At 33.8% G+C, this 17887-nt stretch overlaps 1 protein-coding gene across 1 annotated transcript in view; it reads left to right on the forward strand.

The window, feature by feature from the left end:
- Positions 1–2233: 2233 nt before the first annotated feature.
- The window catches only part of LOC130446558 (proton channel OtopLc-like), a 31117-nt gene continuing 15463 nt past the window's right edge, over positions 2234–17887 (forward strand). Inside the window, exons 1-6 of the mRNA XM_056782892.1 lie at positions 2234–2330; positions 4832–4930; positions 5934–6045; positions 11365–11557; positions 12911–13071; positions 13785–14154. Coding sequence (XP_056638870.1) covers positions 2320–2330; positions 4832–4930; positions 5934–6045; positions 11365–11557; positions 12911–13071; positions 13785–14154 — 946 coding nt within the window. The 5' untranslated portion in view covers positions 2234–2319. The remainder of the gene's footprint in view (positions 2331–4831; positions 4931–5933; positions 6046–11364; positions 11558–12910; positions 13072–13784; positions 14155–17887) is intronic.

Raw genomic sequence — 17887 nt, forward strand, 5'->3', positions numbered from 1 at the left:
AAAAAGAATTTCTCGATAATTTCATTCTAGAAAGTAGATAAACAAAAAGGTATTCTTAGGAATTGATTATATAAAAACAATATAAACAAATCGTCGCCGTACATCAAAACTTGTAGATAGGATTTCTGATTATTTCCGCATTCGTCAAACTTTAGATTATTTTATTATAACCGAGCAGGATCGGCTTCATGCTCCATGTCGTGTCAATACCTAAGAACAGTAATATAAAGTAATGGCGAACTAGAACAGGAAATAGATGAAAATCTATATGGAGTTAATGAGCTATTCAATACTTAACTATTCACTAACTCATACTTTATTTGAATCCACCGTTTTACTTTTTAGATCCGCTCAATATGACATTCAAACATTCACTGGCTTCCTCGCTGATAAAGCAGCGACTATTTATACAAAAAGATTCTCTCGATAATTCGGTTCCAGAAAGTAGACAAACAAAAAGGCCCTCTTAAAAACTGATTTTATAAAAACAATATAAACCAATCGTCGCCGTTTATCAAAACGCATTCGTACAAACTTTTGATTCCTTTAACATAATCGAAAAGGACCGGCTGCATGGTCCATGTCGTGGACGAGTTTGTGTCAATATCTAGGAGTAATAGTACATAGTAATGGCGGACTAGAGCAAGATATAGATGAAAACTTTTATAATGTTAAGGAACTATTCAATATAATGGAAGCATCATTCTTTGAGAAAAAGAAGTAACAAATACAACAAAAAAAAAAAGAAAAATAGAAATTATGTAAAGACATGGAGATTGAATCTAAATCAAATAGTCTATATAAATGCAATGGAAATGAGATTCCTCAAGAAACAAAAACGTAATATCAGAAATATATTAGGTAAAACTAAGAAAAGAACCAATTAGAGATAAAATATATGACCGAAAACAGAGTTTCCAAGAGACCGTTCGAATCCAAAATGACAAGTGAAAATTATAGAGGAGGGCAAAAGGCACGAACTGAAATAGTAAAAGAAGCAGCAAAGGCAAAGGAGATAAAATGGAAGGGAAAAGGAATTAAAATAAAAGACAGTAAGACATAGTAAAAAAGTATATGACTTAACCCCAAATCAATTATAGGGTTAATGAATGAGGAACTAAATTTGATTGAAAATAAAAAATCACAAACTTCCCTTTATTGCTTTCAACGCAGCAGATGTTTTCCACCCTTTACTTAGTACGCTACCAGGTAACGGAAAAGCCCGTCTGTGATATTTCAGATAGCTTCAGCCTGATGTTACCATTAGATGGTTCAATATATTAGACATTCTAGAGGAAAATAATGTAATGGTATTAACTTTGAGTATCTTGGTGGTCACTGATTCCAATGTTCCTCAAATATTTCGTTGAGATTATCTCTCATGATAACATTGAGATGCTTCGTTCTGTTGACACTATAGTGTTTCACTGGAGATATCTGTTGAGAAATATATCTACTATTGATTCAAATATGCAAAAGTCGAGTTGGGTTTCCGTCAAAAAGTATGTACCTAACAAGTATAGCTCAAAGCATCATATTTACTCGTATTGTCTATTCTGCTGATTCACTTGATCCACGAATCTCACCCCTTTCAGAAAGTTTAGGATGTGGAATGACTCTAGCCTCCAAAGATAGCAAGTATAATGCTCTGAATAGAAATGTGTTTCGTCATTTACGTCCTCTGCTTTATCTAGGTATCCATTGAAGCGGAAATACTCCGACAAGGCAAAATTTGGTTCTCTATTGTCCTGTAGTCATTTCTCCAGACAGGCTTAGTTCTTATAAAGGGGTTTATCCATTCCTACTTTAGCAAGTCTGTCCTCTAGTCTAGTGCATCTTGGAAGCCATGTCGGAACTTTATTCTTTTGGTAGGTGATTAAACGTGTGTAAGTATTTCCGAATCAGGTTGGATCTTATTAAAGCTCAAGGCTTAAAGGATGCATATATTTTGTATGCTTTTCTTGGACCATCCGGGTACTTCTGCTCTAATTTGGTATTCTGATCTAATACTACAGTTTAGTTTTGAGGTTATGATTCTCTAGAAGTTTTTTGGTGCTAGCCCTGAGAATTTATATAAGTTATATTTACATACAGGATTCAACAAATTTTCGTATTAAACTTTAAATAGCTCATTGTTAAGTACTCCAAAGAATCATTATTTGATATATCAAATACGTTCAACTTTACAAGTTGACATAACAATGCGAATGATGCTGAATGATTGAAATCTGTTATTTGTATTAAAATTATCGGGCAAGTACGATTCGCGAAAATAGGTTCGATTATATTTTCTGAAACTAGTACTGATTTAACCTTACGATGGAAAACAGGTAATGTGGAGTTTAATTTTCTCTGTAAGACAAACTGAAGTGATATAATTTGGGGGATATTGTGAGGGTAATCAAATTACACAGTATTTAGTTTCGATACGTGTGGATATATTGAGGTGAGAATTATAGTCACTGCAAATAGATTTTCTGTTTTAATTTGATGCAGTGTGCATAAAAAGTAATGTGACGGCATGCGTGATTTATTCTGTGTCGATTGAGAAATCTATACAGAACGTCTCGTTTTGAACATAAAAAAAGCAGATGTGAGTTGCTTTTATTTCCAATTTAGAAGTGATGGGAAATGTTATTTTGATATTAGAGATATGCAAAAATCATTCATATTTTATTTATGAGAAAAAGGGCATTTGTGGAATGCTTAAACGACATTACGTCATGATTAATATGTTATTTGATTTTCGTATCGTTTTATTGTTACAAAATTGTTCAAAAAGTTATTTAAAATTGAAAAATCAGTCAATTTAATTGGCTTTACACCTTTTAAAAATCATGGGCTATACTAGAAAACATCTTCTAGGTAAGTGTAGAGATCAAATTATTACCAAATTACCAACAATATATCGAAATGGCTTTACTTCAAAGTAAAACATATATAAATCAATATTTAACGTTAAATTTATCAGTTTTGATAAACTTTTATATATCGTAAGCTGGGAAAGCTTTGCAGCTTTGGTATTACTTAGGGAAAAATTATATTTTATCTTTTAAACATGTTGAATCTGAAAAGGTGACTAATTCTGATCCCGAATCCTCTTTATATGGGACTTATTTGTAAAAATGTGAAATTTAGCAATATGACATCCGTTTTGACAGCACCTAGTGTTTTAACTGCTAATATGTGAACAGGTAAAGTGTGTAAGCTTTCTGCTGGGTAGAAAAAACTAGTTAAAACATCTAAATTTGGTAAGTACATTTTAGTAAGTAGAAATAAGTTTTTGTAGAGAATAATTGAAAAACTCATCCACAATATAATTTCATTCAAGTAACAAATATTAACATATGAAGGTAACTTTGGTACATGTTCGAAAATCAGATTCTAGTACCCCACAATTTTCTGTTTATTTTTTCAGATATAATGCCTAATCGTCAACTGTTGTGTCCAGTGACAAAATATTAAGTGAAGAACAACATGAAAATTTATTTCATTTCGTGATGCGGAGCTGTGAGGGATCCTGTAAGCTAATATTTACAATCCAATCGATGATCCAGGAAAATCAGAAATTATTACAAAATCATGGGATCAAATATTCAGAAAAATTTTCCTTATACTTTGTGAAAATATAGAGGGTGAGCTTGCTTCAGTATATATTTATTACCAAGTCTAAAATTTATGATTAACCTAAATGGAAGGCGGCGGTTTTTAAATGCACTTTTTTACCTTACCGGTAATGGATGTTTGGATTTCCAAGTTATTGAGGATTGGATCATCAATTTAATGCTCACCCGAAGAGGCAAGAGTGTCTTAAAATTGTAATCCCAGTTCACATATTATTATGGAGCAAATCGGATAGTGTGAATTAAATAACATAAGATTTATTACATCACTCTACAACACTATACATTACCACCAACCCCATAAAAATACATTGGAGTCGAATACTCAATTATTGGAAGAATACCACCGGAGGATGTCGTTTTGATTGAGGTATCGAAGGCGCAGAAAATTACCGAAGGCGCAGAAGATGCGGTAATCACCCTTGCTTACTGTTTTAGTTTGTAGTTAACAACTTTTGAATCCCATGGTTTTCCACTTTTTCAAGTTTACCTATACGTTTTTGTAGCTATAAGAGTGAAAAATATTGTTTAATAGTAATAAAAGTTTGAAAATAAATCTTTGGTGCTTTTTTTCTATCAATTTTGAAGTAAAACCATGACAAAGTATATTTGTTTGAGCTGCAATGTCTATGACCAAGACAAAGGTTAATAATGTTGGAATATTCATATAAAAAGTCACCCCAAATGACATAGTCACGTTAAGACACTTTTAGAACTCAATATCTCCTTAAATATCAATCGCAGAAGAAGATCGCAGAACAAAAACGTTTTCGAACATTTAAAAAATCGAATTGAGGGATCATCCACCGTAAGTCCTTGTTTGACACCCAATGATTTCCGCAATTCCCGTAAATCTGAAGAAGCGGTTCATACGTTAAAATCACATTCTTTGGAACCTCAATCGGAATGGAAAAAATGCTTCGACAATTGGTTCAAATGTATGCCAAAGTGTATTGATCTTAATGGAGAATATTTCGAAAAATAATAAATATTTGAATTAAGTTGTTTATTTCAAAACTTTAGTAGCAGTGCTTAAAAACAGATAACGGTTTTTGAACCAAGTTTGAATTAAAGAGGCCTAAAAACATGACAATTTATTAACAAAACTATATAAAAAAAGGTCTAGGTAAGAAATTGGAGAAATGATGATCATTATATTGCCAAAATTATATGTACATTTCTAATATCTTAATTTTTATATATTCTAGATTACATCATTCTTTGCCGACATTAGATATTGAATATCCACGCGAAAAGAATCAAAAGCATCAGCATCAGAAGAAAAAGAAAGGAAGACAACTAGAAGAGTGAGTGCAAACATTTAGTTTTATGAAATAGTCTCAGTTACAAAGTAGATTATGTATTTTCTGTTTCCATCCTTACTATATATTTTATATAATATAAATGTGAAAGCGTGGATGTTTGTTACGCTTCCACGCAAAAACTACTTGACGAATCATCATGAAACTTTGTACACATATTCAGGGAGGTACTAGAAGTAACATAGTATATTTTTTACAAAAATAAAATAAAATTATCAACATTTTGCTACTTCAGCGCCATCTAACATACAGTAATGAAATTCAAACCTCCAGTTCCATTGACTATAGTTTCAGCTGTTTGGAATTTTTGCGGTTAGGTACCATTGGTATTTTCAGCTGTCACTGAAAGCGTATGTCTAAAAAATGCCTCGGAAGCGTAAATCTACATTATCTAAAAAATCTTCACGGGCCCATGCAGCAAAAAAATCTTCGGTTCATGCAGAGCTGAGAAGACCACAGCAAGCAAGGCGACAAAGTGATTTGAGAGCTGCTGAAACACCTCTTCAGACCCAACGTCGTTAAGAAAGACATGCTCAGCAGCGGGTAGCTAGAAGAGCGATAGAAACTCCAGATCAATCACAGGCTAGGAGAATTGTTCGAGCAGAAATAGATACCACGCGCCGTCGAAATTTAATGTGCAAGGAGTTGTCCATATTCAATGATACTGGATTTCATTATGACTCTACAATGGAATATCACAATCATCCTTTAATTGTTATTGAATTAGTCCCTCAATTACTTCCAGAGCAAAATTATGTTTTCCATCAATTTTTACGTAGAATAGACTCCGGCAATGGTGGAAATGACCTGAAAATAGCAGTTGCCGTAGCTTACAGAAAAATATATTTTAACATTTGTTATTGTATTTCAATAAATCATGTTTTGAAACGTCATTGTATGTAGTAATTTTTAAAAATTGAAAATACTAATCAAGCAATAAAATCAAATAATTCTCTAATTATCAGTTAATTCGGATTAATTTTTTTAGTGAAATCTTAACATACGTACTTTCGGCATTTTATGCGAAAATATTGGTATTGATAGGAATAGCATTTTCTATAACACGATCTATTACAGAGAAAGGAGGCGTACAACATGATGTGAGTATTTGAATAAATAAATTGGTCACTATCGTAGGAATCATCTATAAATTACATCATACCTAAAGTAGGGTAGGGTAGTAGTAAAGAAATTAAAGGGCTTATTGGCTTTGTAATGTCATATGTAAAAGTCTAAATTAGTATTACACATAACCTCAATTTAAAAAAAAACAAAAATAAATTATCTGTTTGATGAGTGCTACTTCGACTAGTTTTGCACGTATAAGCAGACTTTCAAATATCAAATTATATTAGTTTCAAGACTGCTGTACATTTAACGTACTTTAAACTAGCGGACAAATTTTTTCAAAAATGATTTTTCATTATCTCAACAATTGCCGTTTTTTTGCCGTGAAATTCCAAGAAATTGCCTTTAGTTATTTAAAAAAACCTCTGGTCCGCTATCTTAACACATAAGCTAGCGTACGGCAATTGTATTTGAATACATAAATGATTGCCGCTCAATTTGCCGTTCAAGAAATCATCGTTGATTTATCCGGACCACATCGGGATCGAGCAAAGTCGGAAAATAGCAATTTCTCATATAAAATTAGCGAGCCACACCCTGAAAAACCGCTTAATTCATTATTTTAATGGTTAAAATAATTTAAAAAACCGCTTCCCTAGGTACGGCAGTTAAATTTGAACCTATTGATAAATTATATAGGATATAGGAAAAGACGTGGTATTTTATTAACTAAAATACATATTGTTCGCTATCTTAACGCATTAATCAGCGGGATACCCCCTAGAAAAAAGTGCTTCCCAACGTGCGGCTATGGCATTTGAATGCATCAATAATTACCGCTCAATTTGCCGTACAAAAAATGCCATTGCATCACTGTAAATGTTTCGGCATCAACTTTAAAACGTAAACGTAAATTTCCCTTATGAGAGCAATGAAATATTTGTAATATTGAACTTTCTCTAGGATGAACACGTGATTACATCTATGTTTTTTCAATTCATGTATACTTACTGTTCAAGAATGCATCGGTATCAGAGATTGAATCTAAAAATCAAAAGTTCTTCAAGAACATGTTTTAAATTTAAGATTTCACTAAATATAAATCTCGTTCTTTGCTAGAATCCGCAATCAGCTGATCGCTGACCTACCCGAATCCAGGTTATAGTTTCCAAAAGCTCATAAATTGAAGATTGATGTGGAAACTTTAAATTTGTTATAGGAAAGGTCATTCAACTTGGTTTGAGCTTTAACACAATTAGATTTCTATGAAATAGTTATTTTCCTAACAAGTGCGGAAAGTGATACTTTCCCGCACGCGACTGCAGTTGTCCCGAACGACAGTAATATTTACAAGCTCGGATCTGCGGAGAGCGCCAACCAGTGCAAAAATGGTACTCACTTTAATCATCAGGTATACCTCATCGGGAGCTAGCATAACCCTGGATATATCTTCTTCAGTAAAAACTAAAAACTTGCGCTTTCTATGCTCGAAAACCAATGTTTTTTTGTTTAAGAAACGACGTTAGCTTATGGAAGTTTCCTATACCCAAATTATGTTTTATTTTTACTAAACTTTTTACCATCGAATAGCGGGACCATAATGTATTAGATTTCAAAACCTTACTAAGGTCTGAAAAATACGGCAGAACTACCTCTTCATTATAAGTTTTGGACCCTTTCTCCTTATACCATGTAACAAAATGGTCGTATTGCTTCTCATACCTTAGTCTAGATTTAGCAGGTAACAGCTCGGAATTAGCTTCATTTGCAGCCTTCAAAATTATTCTATTCCAACATAACATAATAATATACAAAACTTTAACTAAAAACTACTAATTATTATAAATATTAATATTGAAAACACAATTTGTTGCATTCTGTAGACTAGTAAGAATTGCCGGTCCAGTGGAGTTATTTGGTTTCAACTGGAAGGAAGATGACGTCGATGAGGATTGCATCGGTTGCAGGTCGCATAAAGATGACGATGATGGTGACGGCAACGGTTTTAAGTCATTTGTAGTACAGAGAATTTTATTTGATATTTTTTTCTTCTGATTCTCGGAGTCCTACAAATAGCCCTCAGCGACAATAGTATACTTCCAGCCACCGAGGCGCTTTAGGTTGGTTATTTCTTCGCCGGAGTCTGCTAGGAACGTTGCCGAAGAACATCTGAAACTGTGTCCTGTATAACGTTCTGAATTAGGTAGGCGTAAATATGCAGCATCTTACCAAAAGTGTTTACGCCAACGCATTGAACTGAGCATTTTCCATTCTTATAATGAATAAAAAATCGGCGGTGTGGCGTGGTAGGTGGTCGTAAATCTGCCTAGTTTTTGTACAGCGTCAAATAGGTTCCATCATTTATTTCTTCAGATAAAACAAATGATCTTGACGAATGATTTTTGGAATCAGAAATTTTCACAACAATTAGGTTGCCTTTATCTTGAATGTCGTCGACAGTGATATTTACAAGCTCGGATCTGCGGAGAGTGCCAGCCAAAATAGTACACACTTTAATCATCAGGTATACCTCATCGTGATCTAGCATAACCCTGGATATATCTTCTTTGGTAAAAACTTCTGCTTTCTGTGCTCGAAAACCAATATTTTTTGGTTTAAGAAACAACGTTAGCTTATGGAAATTTCCTATATCCAAATTTTGTTTTATTTTTACTAAACTTTTTACCATCGAATAGCGGGACCATAATGTATTAGATTTCAAAACCTTACTAAAGTCTGAAAAATACGGCAGAACTACCTCTTCATTATAAGTTTTTGACCCTTTCTCCTTATACCATGTAACAAAATGGTCGTATTGCTTCTCATACGTTAGTCTAGATTTAGCAGGTAACAGCTCGGAATTAGCTTCATTTGCAGCCTTCAAAATGGCTTCGGGAAGTTCTTCGTCGAATGAATTGTATCGGATTCGGTTTAATGTGGTGTAATTTAGAAGAAGATTGTTCTTATTTGGTCACTTCCAAGACGTTTTGAACAACTTTGAAGTTTTAGTAACAATTACACGCTTGGGTTGTCATAGCAACGATATCAAACCCGGGTGGTTTGATAGTTGTTTCTCCTTTGAAGAATGTCACTTTCCCGCACTAGTGCGGGAAAGTGACACTTTCAAAACTAAAATGCGTGCGGGAAAGTGGGTTAAAACGCACGGTCGTAGAAAAAATTCATTTTATCACTTAGTTCACTCAGAAACTAGGAATAAAAGACCAAAAAGCGTAAGAAATTTTTGTGAGATTTGACATGGAATTTAGTGCATAATTAAATTCGTCTGAAGTACTGATAAAAAAATGTACAGTTAACGTTCAACTTGCCGTATACGATAAGAACTGCATTTTTTATATATCAGTTGTTTTACTTATATTAAAGAAAATTACATTCAAATGGCCTTGACAACATATTATTAGATAAGATCAGACGATGAGGTAGTTTATAAGAATATTTATGCCAAATTGATTCAACATATTATTAGATAAGACCAGACGATGAGGTGGTTTATAAGAATATTTATGCCAAATTGATTGAAATAACGATCTGAAAATTGAGTAACAAAAAAATATTTTGTTGAAAAGTATTATCGCAAATTATTGCAAGTTTATATGGAAAATTGTTATTTCCCAACTTGCACCCGACTCCGATGTGCTCCAAGAAATCATCGTTGATTTACCAACGATGATTTCTTGAACGGCGAATTAAGCGGCAGTTATTTTTATGTTCAAATATAATTGCCGTACGTAGGGAACACAGGCCGTGGCTCGCTAACTTATGTGTTAAGATGTTTCAAATAACTAACGGCAAATTCGTAGAATTTCACGGCAAAAAACGGCAATTATTAAGCCAATCAAAAGTAATTTTTTAAAAATTAGGCTAGGTCAACGTATTTGTACATTTATTGATAGGAATAGAAAGTTTAGATGAAAGTTGTTACGAAAATATCACTCCATCACTAATTCTATGCTTTAAAACTCTCGATCTTCTGAAATGAGACATTTCACATGTGATTCCAATTGTATTTCCTAATCTAAAATTATGTGTGACTAACGTATCTAAATAATTTTCATTTTTGATTCTCAGATTTTACCAGAAGTACCTGGCCCAAAACTAAAAACTGGAAAAAAATATATTTATTTTTCAAAGTAATCTCCTTTTATCTCTAAACACTTTTCCCAGCCATGTTCAATAAGTTCAATACCCTTTTCATAATAAGAATCGTCAAGTTCCTCAAAATAGCTATCAACAGCCGACATGACCTCTTAATTGTTGGAAAATCTTTGACCACCGAAGTCTGGCAACAGAAAATAATCCGAGGGCATTGAATCTGGCAAATAGGGTGCATGAGGTAGCTATTCATCAATTTTCATTCATTTCAGAACGGATTTGTGAGCTGGGATATTGTCTTGATGAAACAACACTTTCTCCATAGCCGAATGAGGTCCTTTTTACTTGATTTCTTCGCTCAAACGTTGCAATAACTTATCGAAACGCGTCAGCCAGTGTAATTGTGTGTATTGCTGTAGTAGTAGCTTAAAAAGTGTGTATCAATGTTCCCAACGCTACCAGAAATTCCTTAGGTCCTCTCCGATTTTTTGTAATTATTGGTACAACATTCTCTAGTATTATTTCCAGTACGTGATTATTATCATACAATGAGATCTGTTCCTCGTCCATTCTTCTTCTATAATATTAATTACTTGCAGTATGTTTTCTTTTTGTTACCACAGTATAAGTCCGCCTCAATTTCTGCTGGGAATATTTCGCAGTTGATTTCGGTTGATTTGTAGTTGTTTGTTCGATTTCTAACAATTTTTTACCTATCATCCGGTACTGTATCGTGTTTATAAGTGCTTCCTTTTTCTCTTTTGCCAATTCCCCTATTTCATCTTGGCGTTTCTATATCTATTTCTGTCCACTTCTCTCACTCCCATAGTTTTTGTCGAACTTTGTTTTATATTTGTCTATTTCTATATCAACGTTCTCTATAATCTCTTCTGCGTTATCTTCTCTTTGCATACATACGAATTCTGTACCTAGTGGACTTTGAGGTATCTAAAAACTATTTAAAACACTTAAAAACACAAATACGTGATAAAAGTTCACTACCATAAATTTTTTAAAAAGTTTCAGTTGCGTTTCTTCAAAGTTTTACTCAATTTTCTCAAAAAAACATTCCGCGTTTATTAAATTTACACTTTTCCGGCGAAATAAAAAAGAAATCTGATGCGAATAAAGACTATGGCTACACCGATTTGTTGTTGGCACCATTTTGAGCTGAATCATTATCAATAATAATAATGATAATATAATTTTTTTTAACTAGACCGAAATATTTCCATTTGCAGATATATTATATATATTTATACACGGGTAGTATCATGTTTTTACTTTACATGTACCTGATCCATTCGAGAACCAAATCGGTACTTCAAGGTATCTACAATGGAATTAACAGGCAGTCGAATGAATTGATGGACATCTTTAAAAAACAATCTTATGTTAGATATGGAAGTTTTTATTACAGAATGGGAATCATAGGTAAGTTAATACTATAACAACTAGAGGGACTTCCTGTTTCCTACATCTTCCTTATCAGCCTTTCTACATCTACTTCTATACATAGACTCCACTTTTCATCATTCATCTATGTTTCTATCTAATTCATCTCAGTTACGATCCGCTATTTATATAAGATCGTCCATCTTTTAGAGACTTTCATACCTTTATAAAGTTTTGGTTTGAGTCGTAAACTTCATGCCGATCTTTTATCTAAATGAAGTTAAGCTCGATATTTCTTAGTTAACACTACCTACCCTCCTAAAACTACCAGAATCCTACGAAACTGACCGTAAATTTTTGACGTCTCTGGGTAAACAATAAGACTTGAAACTTACACGTGAGTGGGCGCTGAGAATTCACTGATGACGTGATATGCAGTTTCTTCCTTTACCATGCATCAGCAGCAACCCCGTGATGACCGTAGCAAAGAGGTGACTGTTAACAGTTGAAAGACCAATCACCAATTTTAATTCGCACCTGTTTGAACAGAGCAGCTGATTGGTAAGACAGCCTATCCAAGTATGCCTTAGCGTGTGATATCTTATAAGTAGCATGCTCCGTGATGTGTTGGGTACCAAGAATGGGCTCTGGTTGGACTGGTGGCCTTATCGATCTGTATTCCGCAAGCCACATATCCAAATTGGTGATGGGAGAACCACCTCCATTCAATCTTCGTAGAATTAGTTTTCCAAATAGTATGAAGATAACTGGAAATAAAATCATTGGGCATTTTGTGATGTTTCCTATTGGGTTTATGTATCATCATTATCTTATCTATGGTTTTGGTTAACTATCCATTTTTAGCAATAATTTCAGCATTTTTTCAACTTTTTTTGGAATCTCCTCTTGTACCTATTTGGGTGACATATATTGTATGGCATATACATGTGAGGCTAAGTCAGCTTCAGGTTATACATTGTCAAACGACCAATTAAGTTCTGAATATCTTTTCGATAGAAGAAAAACTATTTAGAAACAGATCTATTTAGACTAAGTCAAGTATATATTTCGATTTTTAACTGTTTTCTTGACGTAGTTTTGTGGTTATCCTCTCGTTTATTGGAGTTGAATTGATCCTTTTATTAGAAGTTCATTGGAACTCTTTTTACACAAAGAGGTCATTGAACGAGTCTACAGTGCGAAATGTCCACAATTTGCAAATACAATTAGTATATCAACAAAATTTCAAATATATCAACACAAATTTTGGGCAGCGTGAGTCATTTCTCGACAAATTATGAGTATAATGTATATTGAAACAATATATCAAGAAAGATAACCACATCAATGTTTTTTACAATTCTATTTAAGAAGGATGTTCCGACTTTTCAGGTTTTGGAGTTGGTTCATTGATTTACGCAACATTGAGATTTGGAGAGTATTTTGAATACGATTCTAATGGAAATTGTGCATCGATTTTAAGAGCCGTCAAGCCAGCAACACGAGTAGCTTTTATTTTATTACAAATGCTCTTCATTTTCTCATTTAGCAATGTAAGTATGATTTTATTATCAAATTCATAGAATCCCATTTCATTTTAATAACCTCACCAACAAATCTACGCCTTTAGGAGCTCTGCCGTTTTTTGTTTTACCGCTTCCATCGACTCAAATCGGGTCCTTTTCAAAGCAGATCTTTTTCTAATCTTTCCAACCTTTCAAGAAAATCTGAGCAGACCCGTTGACGCAAGAGCTTTTGGTCAGGAATAAGATTTTTTGGCACCAACTTCGCACAAACTTTTGTCATGTGTAATTCTTCGTGTAAAATTCTAACCGTTTCTTTATGGCGTTCACAGCTTCGGTAATTATCTGGATGCACATTCGACGATCTGCACGCACAATTTGGTTGATTTTGGTCACTGTTTTCGGAGTTGAAGCAGTCACAAGGCGACCTAGGCGCTGGTCATCTTTAGTGCTCTTTCGACCTTCTCTAAAGCGCATACACCACTCAAAAACATACGCACGAGATAGATAATTGTTCCCATAGGCTTCTTGCAACAATTTATTGCACTCAGACGGAGTTTTTTCAATTTAACGGGAAATTTTGTGATTGATGATTTTCGGCACAAGAAAAAAACACGTTCGTTTCAAACGCACTTCTCGTTTTTTACCCCACCCATCTAGGGCGCCCTCTAGACGCGCAGTCTCGTTATTCAATAGCCAGTCCTCGTATATTAGATAACTATATTCACCATCTTCAACCAAAGTTTTTAGCAGTGCAGAAGAGCCAACTTATAGCAAAATTTGGACTTATGCATCTGATAGCGACAAACGTCAGTGATTGGTTCCAAGTTTTAACAGAAGAAACTGTTCACGATTTATGGGAATCTATTTTAACCAAGCACAAACTCGACAATAATAATTCAACCACTTCACTTGTAGAAGAAAAAAATAGTAGAATTTTACAAATAGTGCAAATTAAAAACGATCAATATAATCATTGTTTGAAAATACGTATTATATCGCCTATTTTACAAAGAATCGAACCCCATCTAGCTTCGTGTGCCGTGGAATATAATCTATTATGTACGATGATTTTATTGCTGATGTGGAAGAACAGCACTTCACAAAACAAAGGTAGGTAATTTGTATTTCCAATTATTTAGATAATTATTATTATACTATCCATATTAACGTATTTCTATTCACACTTCAACTTCTACACAGGGATTACAGTCTGGTTTTTGAACCGTTTTGTGACATTCTGTCCATCCATCAACAACCTCTGTTAGAGTAAAAATATATTATTCAAGAATTTACGTTTCATTTAACGCATTATCTCCAATAAATAAAGTAACTATAGATCAGGGGTGCTCAAACGGTCAATAGCGATCGACCAGTCGATCGCGAGTGCTTTTTGAGTAGATCTCGAGAAGAAAAAAAATTATAATAAGTAGGTAGGTAACTAAACTACAAAAATGTATTACGTAATAAAATAACACTGCTTGCGGCAAAAGGCGGCTTTATCAAAGGAACGCGCGGCACTTGTCAAAGAAAACCCGCGTTGTTTCTAGACTAGACTGTACTGTCTAGTTTCGGGCAGCGCGTTTGACGGGAACATTCGAGACTTTCTTTCACGCCGATATAAATGTTGCGCCTGCATGAATTGGAGTCATTCTGAATTGTAACTTGATAGCGATACTACGTCGATACAAAGTTTATTATTAAATAGTGGAAAATGAGTGCAGTGAGGAAATCTAAAACGTATCATTTTAATAAGGATTGGGAGGAAGAATTTTTCTTTCGTATGGTGAAGGATAAGTGCATTTGTGTTATTTGTCGTGCGTCAGTTGCAATACCTAAGCGTGGTAACTTAGAGAGGCATCATAAAACGGTTCATAAAAACTATCAAAAGGATTTTCCGCCACAGAGTGAATTAAGAAAACGAAAAATAAGTGATTTTATATCTTGTTTGAAAAAAGAACAAACCATGTTCACAAGACCAGCCAAACAATCAAAAGCTGCTACGATCGCGTCATTTAAAATATCTCATATATTGGCGAAACACAAGAAACCATTCGAAGATGGATCGGTGGTGAAGGAAGCATTTATTGAAGCGGGTGAGACTTTATTTGGAGATTTTAAAAATGAAACAGAAATCATGTCTGCTATTAGAGAACTTCAGTTATCTCGTCCGACTGTCAAAAAGCGTATTGAAGTCATGAGTCAGTACATCGCAGATAAACTAAAACATGATATCATGGAATGTACATACTTTTCTTTACAGTTCGACGAATCCACCGATATGACAGACACTGCCCAGCTGTGTATTTTTATTCGGATGGTATTCAATGACACGTCGCCTAAGGAATAATTTTAGACAATCATTCCTCTGAAGAGGAAGACCCGTGGCAAAGATATATATGAAGTTTTCTTTAATTTTGTAAAAAACTACGAGCTACCAATATATAAATTAGTGTGCATTACAACCGATGGAGCACCAGCAATAACTGGAAACAAAAACGGTTTTGTGGCATTGTGTCGAGCTAATGAAGAATTCCCTTCATTTTTTTCATTCCATTGCATTATACATCAACAAGTTTTGTGTTCCAAAGTTTTAAACACGGAGGAAATTATGGGCATTGCAACATAAATTGTGAATTCCATCCGTGCACGTAGCTTGCAACGGCGGCTCTTTCAGTTGCAGTTGGAAGATAGGGAGTCAGTGGAACACACTGATTTAGTTCTTCACACAGACGTCAGGTGGTTGAGTCGCGGAAAGTTCCTACAAAGGTTTCAAGAATTATTGCCCGAAATAACAGCTTTTCTAGGCGAAAGAGGTGATGACACTCAGATTTTGAAAAACGAAAAATGGCTGACTGATTTGGCATTTTTGACTGACATCACAATGCACTTAAACATCGTTAACTTGGAGCAGTAAACGCATTCAAAAGTAAATTGCAACTTATGATAGATCAACTGAAAAGAAAGGATCTGAAACATTTTCCGTCTTTGAAAGCAATGATTCCTCAGTTCAATTATGATACGTATGAGGCTGAATTATCAAATATTTTGGGACAATTCGAAATGCGTTTATATGATTGCAGTAAATTGGAAAATATAGCATCATTTATGAGTTATCCTTTTTCATGTGAAAACATTGAGGAATTAGCTACTGAAATAGCAAGTCAGTTTAATATGAACTCATGTTCTGTTCAAAATGAGTTGGTGCAGATTATATCAGATATACATCTCAAAGCTACAGAATCTGATACAAATTTCTGGTGTTTTATATCTGAAGATAAATATCCGAATCTAAGGCAAATCGCCCTTCAACTGACGGCAACTTACTTGTGCGAGTCTGCATTTTCTGAAATGAAGATAATTAAGTCAAAATATCGCAATCGACTAACTGACGATCATATGTCATCATGCTTGCGATTAGCACTCAGTGGTTACGTACCATCTTATGAAAAGTATGCTGAGGACATGCAGTGCCACGCTTCAGCATCCAAAGCCACTCTTTAGTTAGCCTCTCAGAGTCGATCGTAAGTAGTCTAAAAATATTGATGTAGATCGCCAGCAGTTCAAGTTTGAGCACCCCTGCAATAGATTATAACTTCATTGCTTTAAGCCCACCTCGCAAATCTTTATTGAACATTGATTATGTCGCGTTAGTTTGGTACATATAATTTCTTACTACAAAAGCAGCACTGACAATTAAACATAACAAACATAAGAGTGTATCGTGTATTAGAATGTGGAACAGATAACCATGTAGTTACGGCAAATGTAGTAGTTGAGTATAGAAGAGTTAGAAGAGAAGTGGATCCAACAAGGTAAATTAAATGAAACTAAATATAATCTAGACTGCCTGAAACAAGAATCAACTCAATTCCTTTATAAAGTTAGATTAGCTAATAAATTATAGAACACAAAATGCGAGAGCAGAACATTTGTACGGACAGATAAAGAGATACATGCAGGAAGCTGATGAAGAATCTCTAGGATACCAAGAGACATAGAATACAAAAAATCAGGAATGTCAAATAAAAACAATAAAAGAGCCAATACAAAAGAAAAAGAAAGCTTAAAGTATATACCTTAATTCATATAAATCAGACGACAGAAAACAGTATATATACTGGAACAAATAATTGAGAAAAGAAGTCATAAAAAGTAAAAATAAAACATGAGAAACGAAATGTGAAGAGATTGGTAATTGTATTGGTGAAAAGAAGGTAGCAATGACGTGGAAAACAATAAGAAACACGAGAAAGGAAAAAAACAACAATATAATTTTTAATCCAATAGACATAAGTAAATGGAAGGATCATTAAGAACAACTGCAGATGGAAAAGAGAACATAGTTTGAATTACTTATTATGATATCAAAATTAATAACCAAGAAGTAGAAACGCTAAATTCGGAAAGCTTTACAACAAAAAATGAAAAGAGCTGGAAACGCAAATATTCCCATTAAGCTGGTGAAACATGGACCGAAAATATGGTTGGTTGGAAAGGTTGTATGGCAAAGTATTGAAAAAAAATTGTGTGTGTCAGCTCCGACGCACGACTGGAGTTTACTCCTTAAGTTCGATAGTCTAACCAGACGCAAAAAGAGTTTATTTAACTTAAAAAATATTGATACTGTATAAAAGGGTAAAATTGTTAATTAATGAAAATAATATACATATATAAATATATATTTATTCAATTTATTCATTTCATATACATTTATTATAACTAATCGACGAAATATTTTACATTAAACTTTTTACAATAGTCAATTTCAGATGTGTATAAATATATAATTAGGAATGTTGATAAATTATGTAATTATTATTATAAGACTATTATCATTTTTTTT

This window comes from Diorhabda sublineata, chromosome 7 (genome assembly GCF_026230105.1).
Source record: "Diorhabda sublineata isolate icDioSubl1.1 chromosome 7, icDioSubl1.1, whole genome shotgun sequence".
Taxonomy (NCBI): Eukaryota; Metazoa; Arthropoda; class Insecta; order Coleoptera; family Chrysomelidae; genus Diorhabda; species Diorhabda sublineata.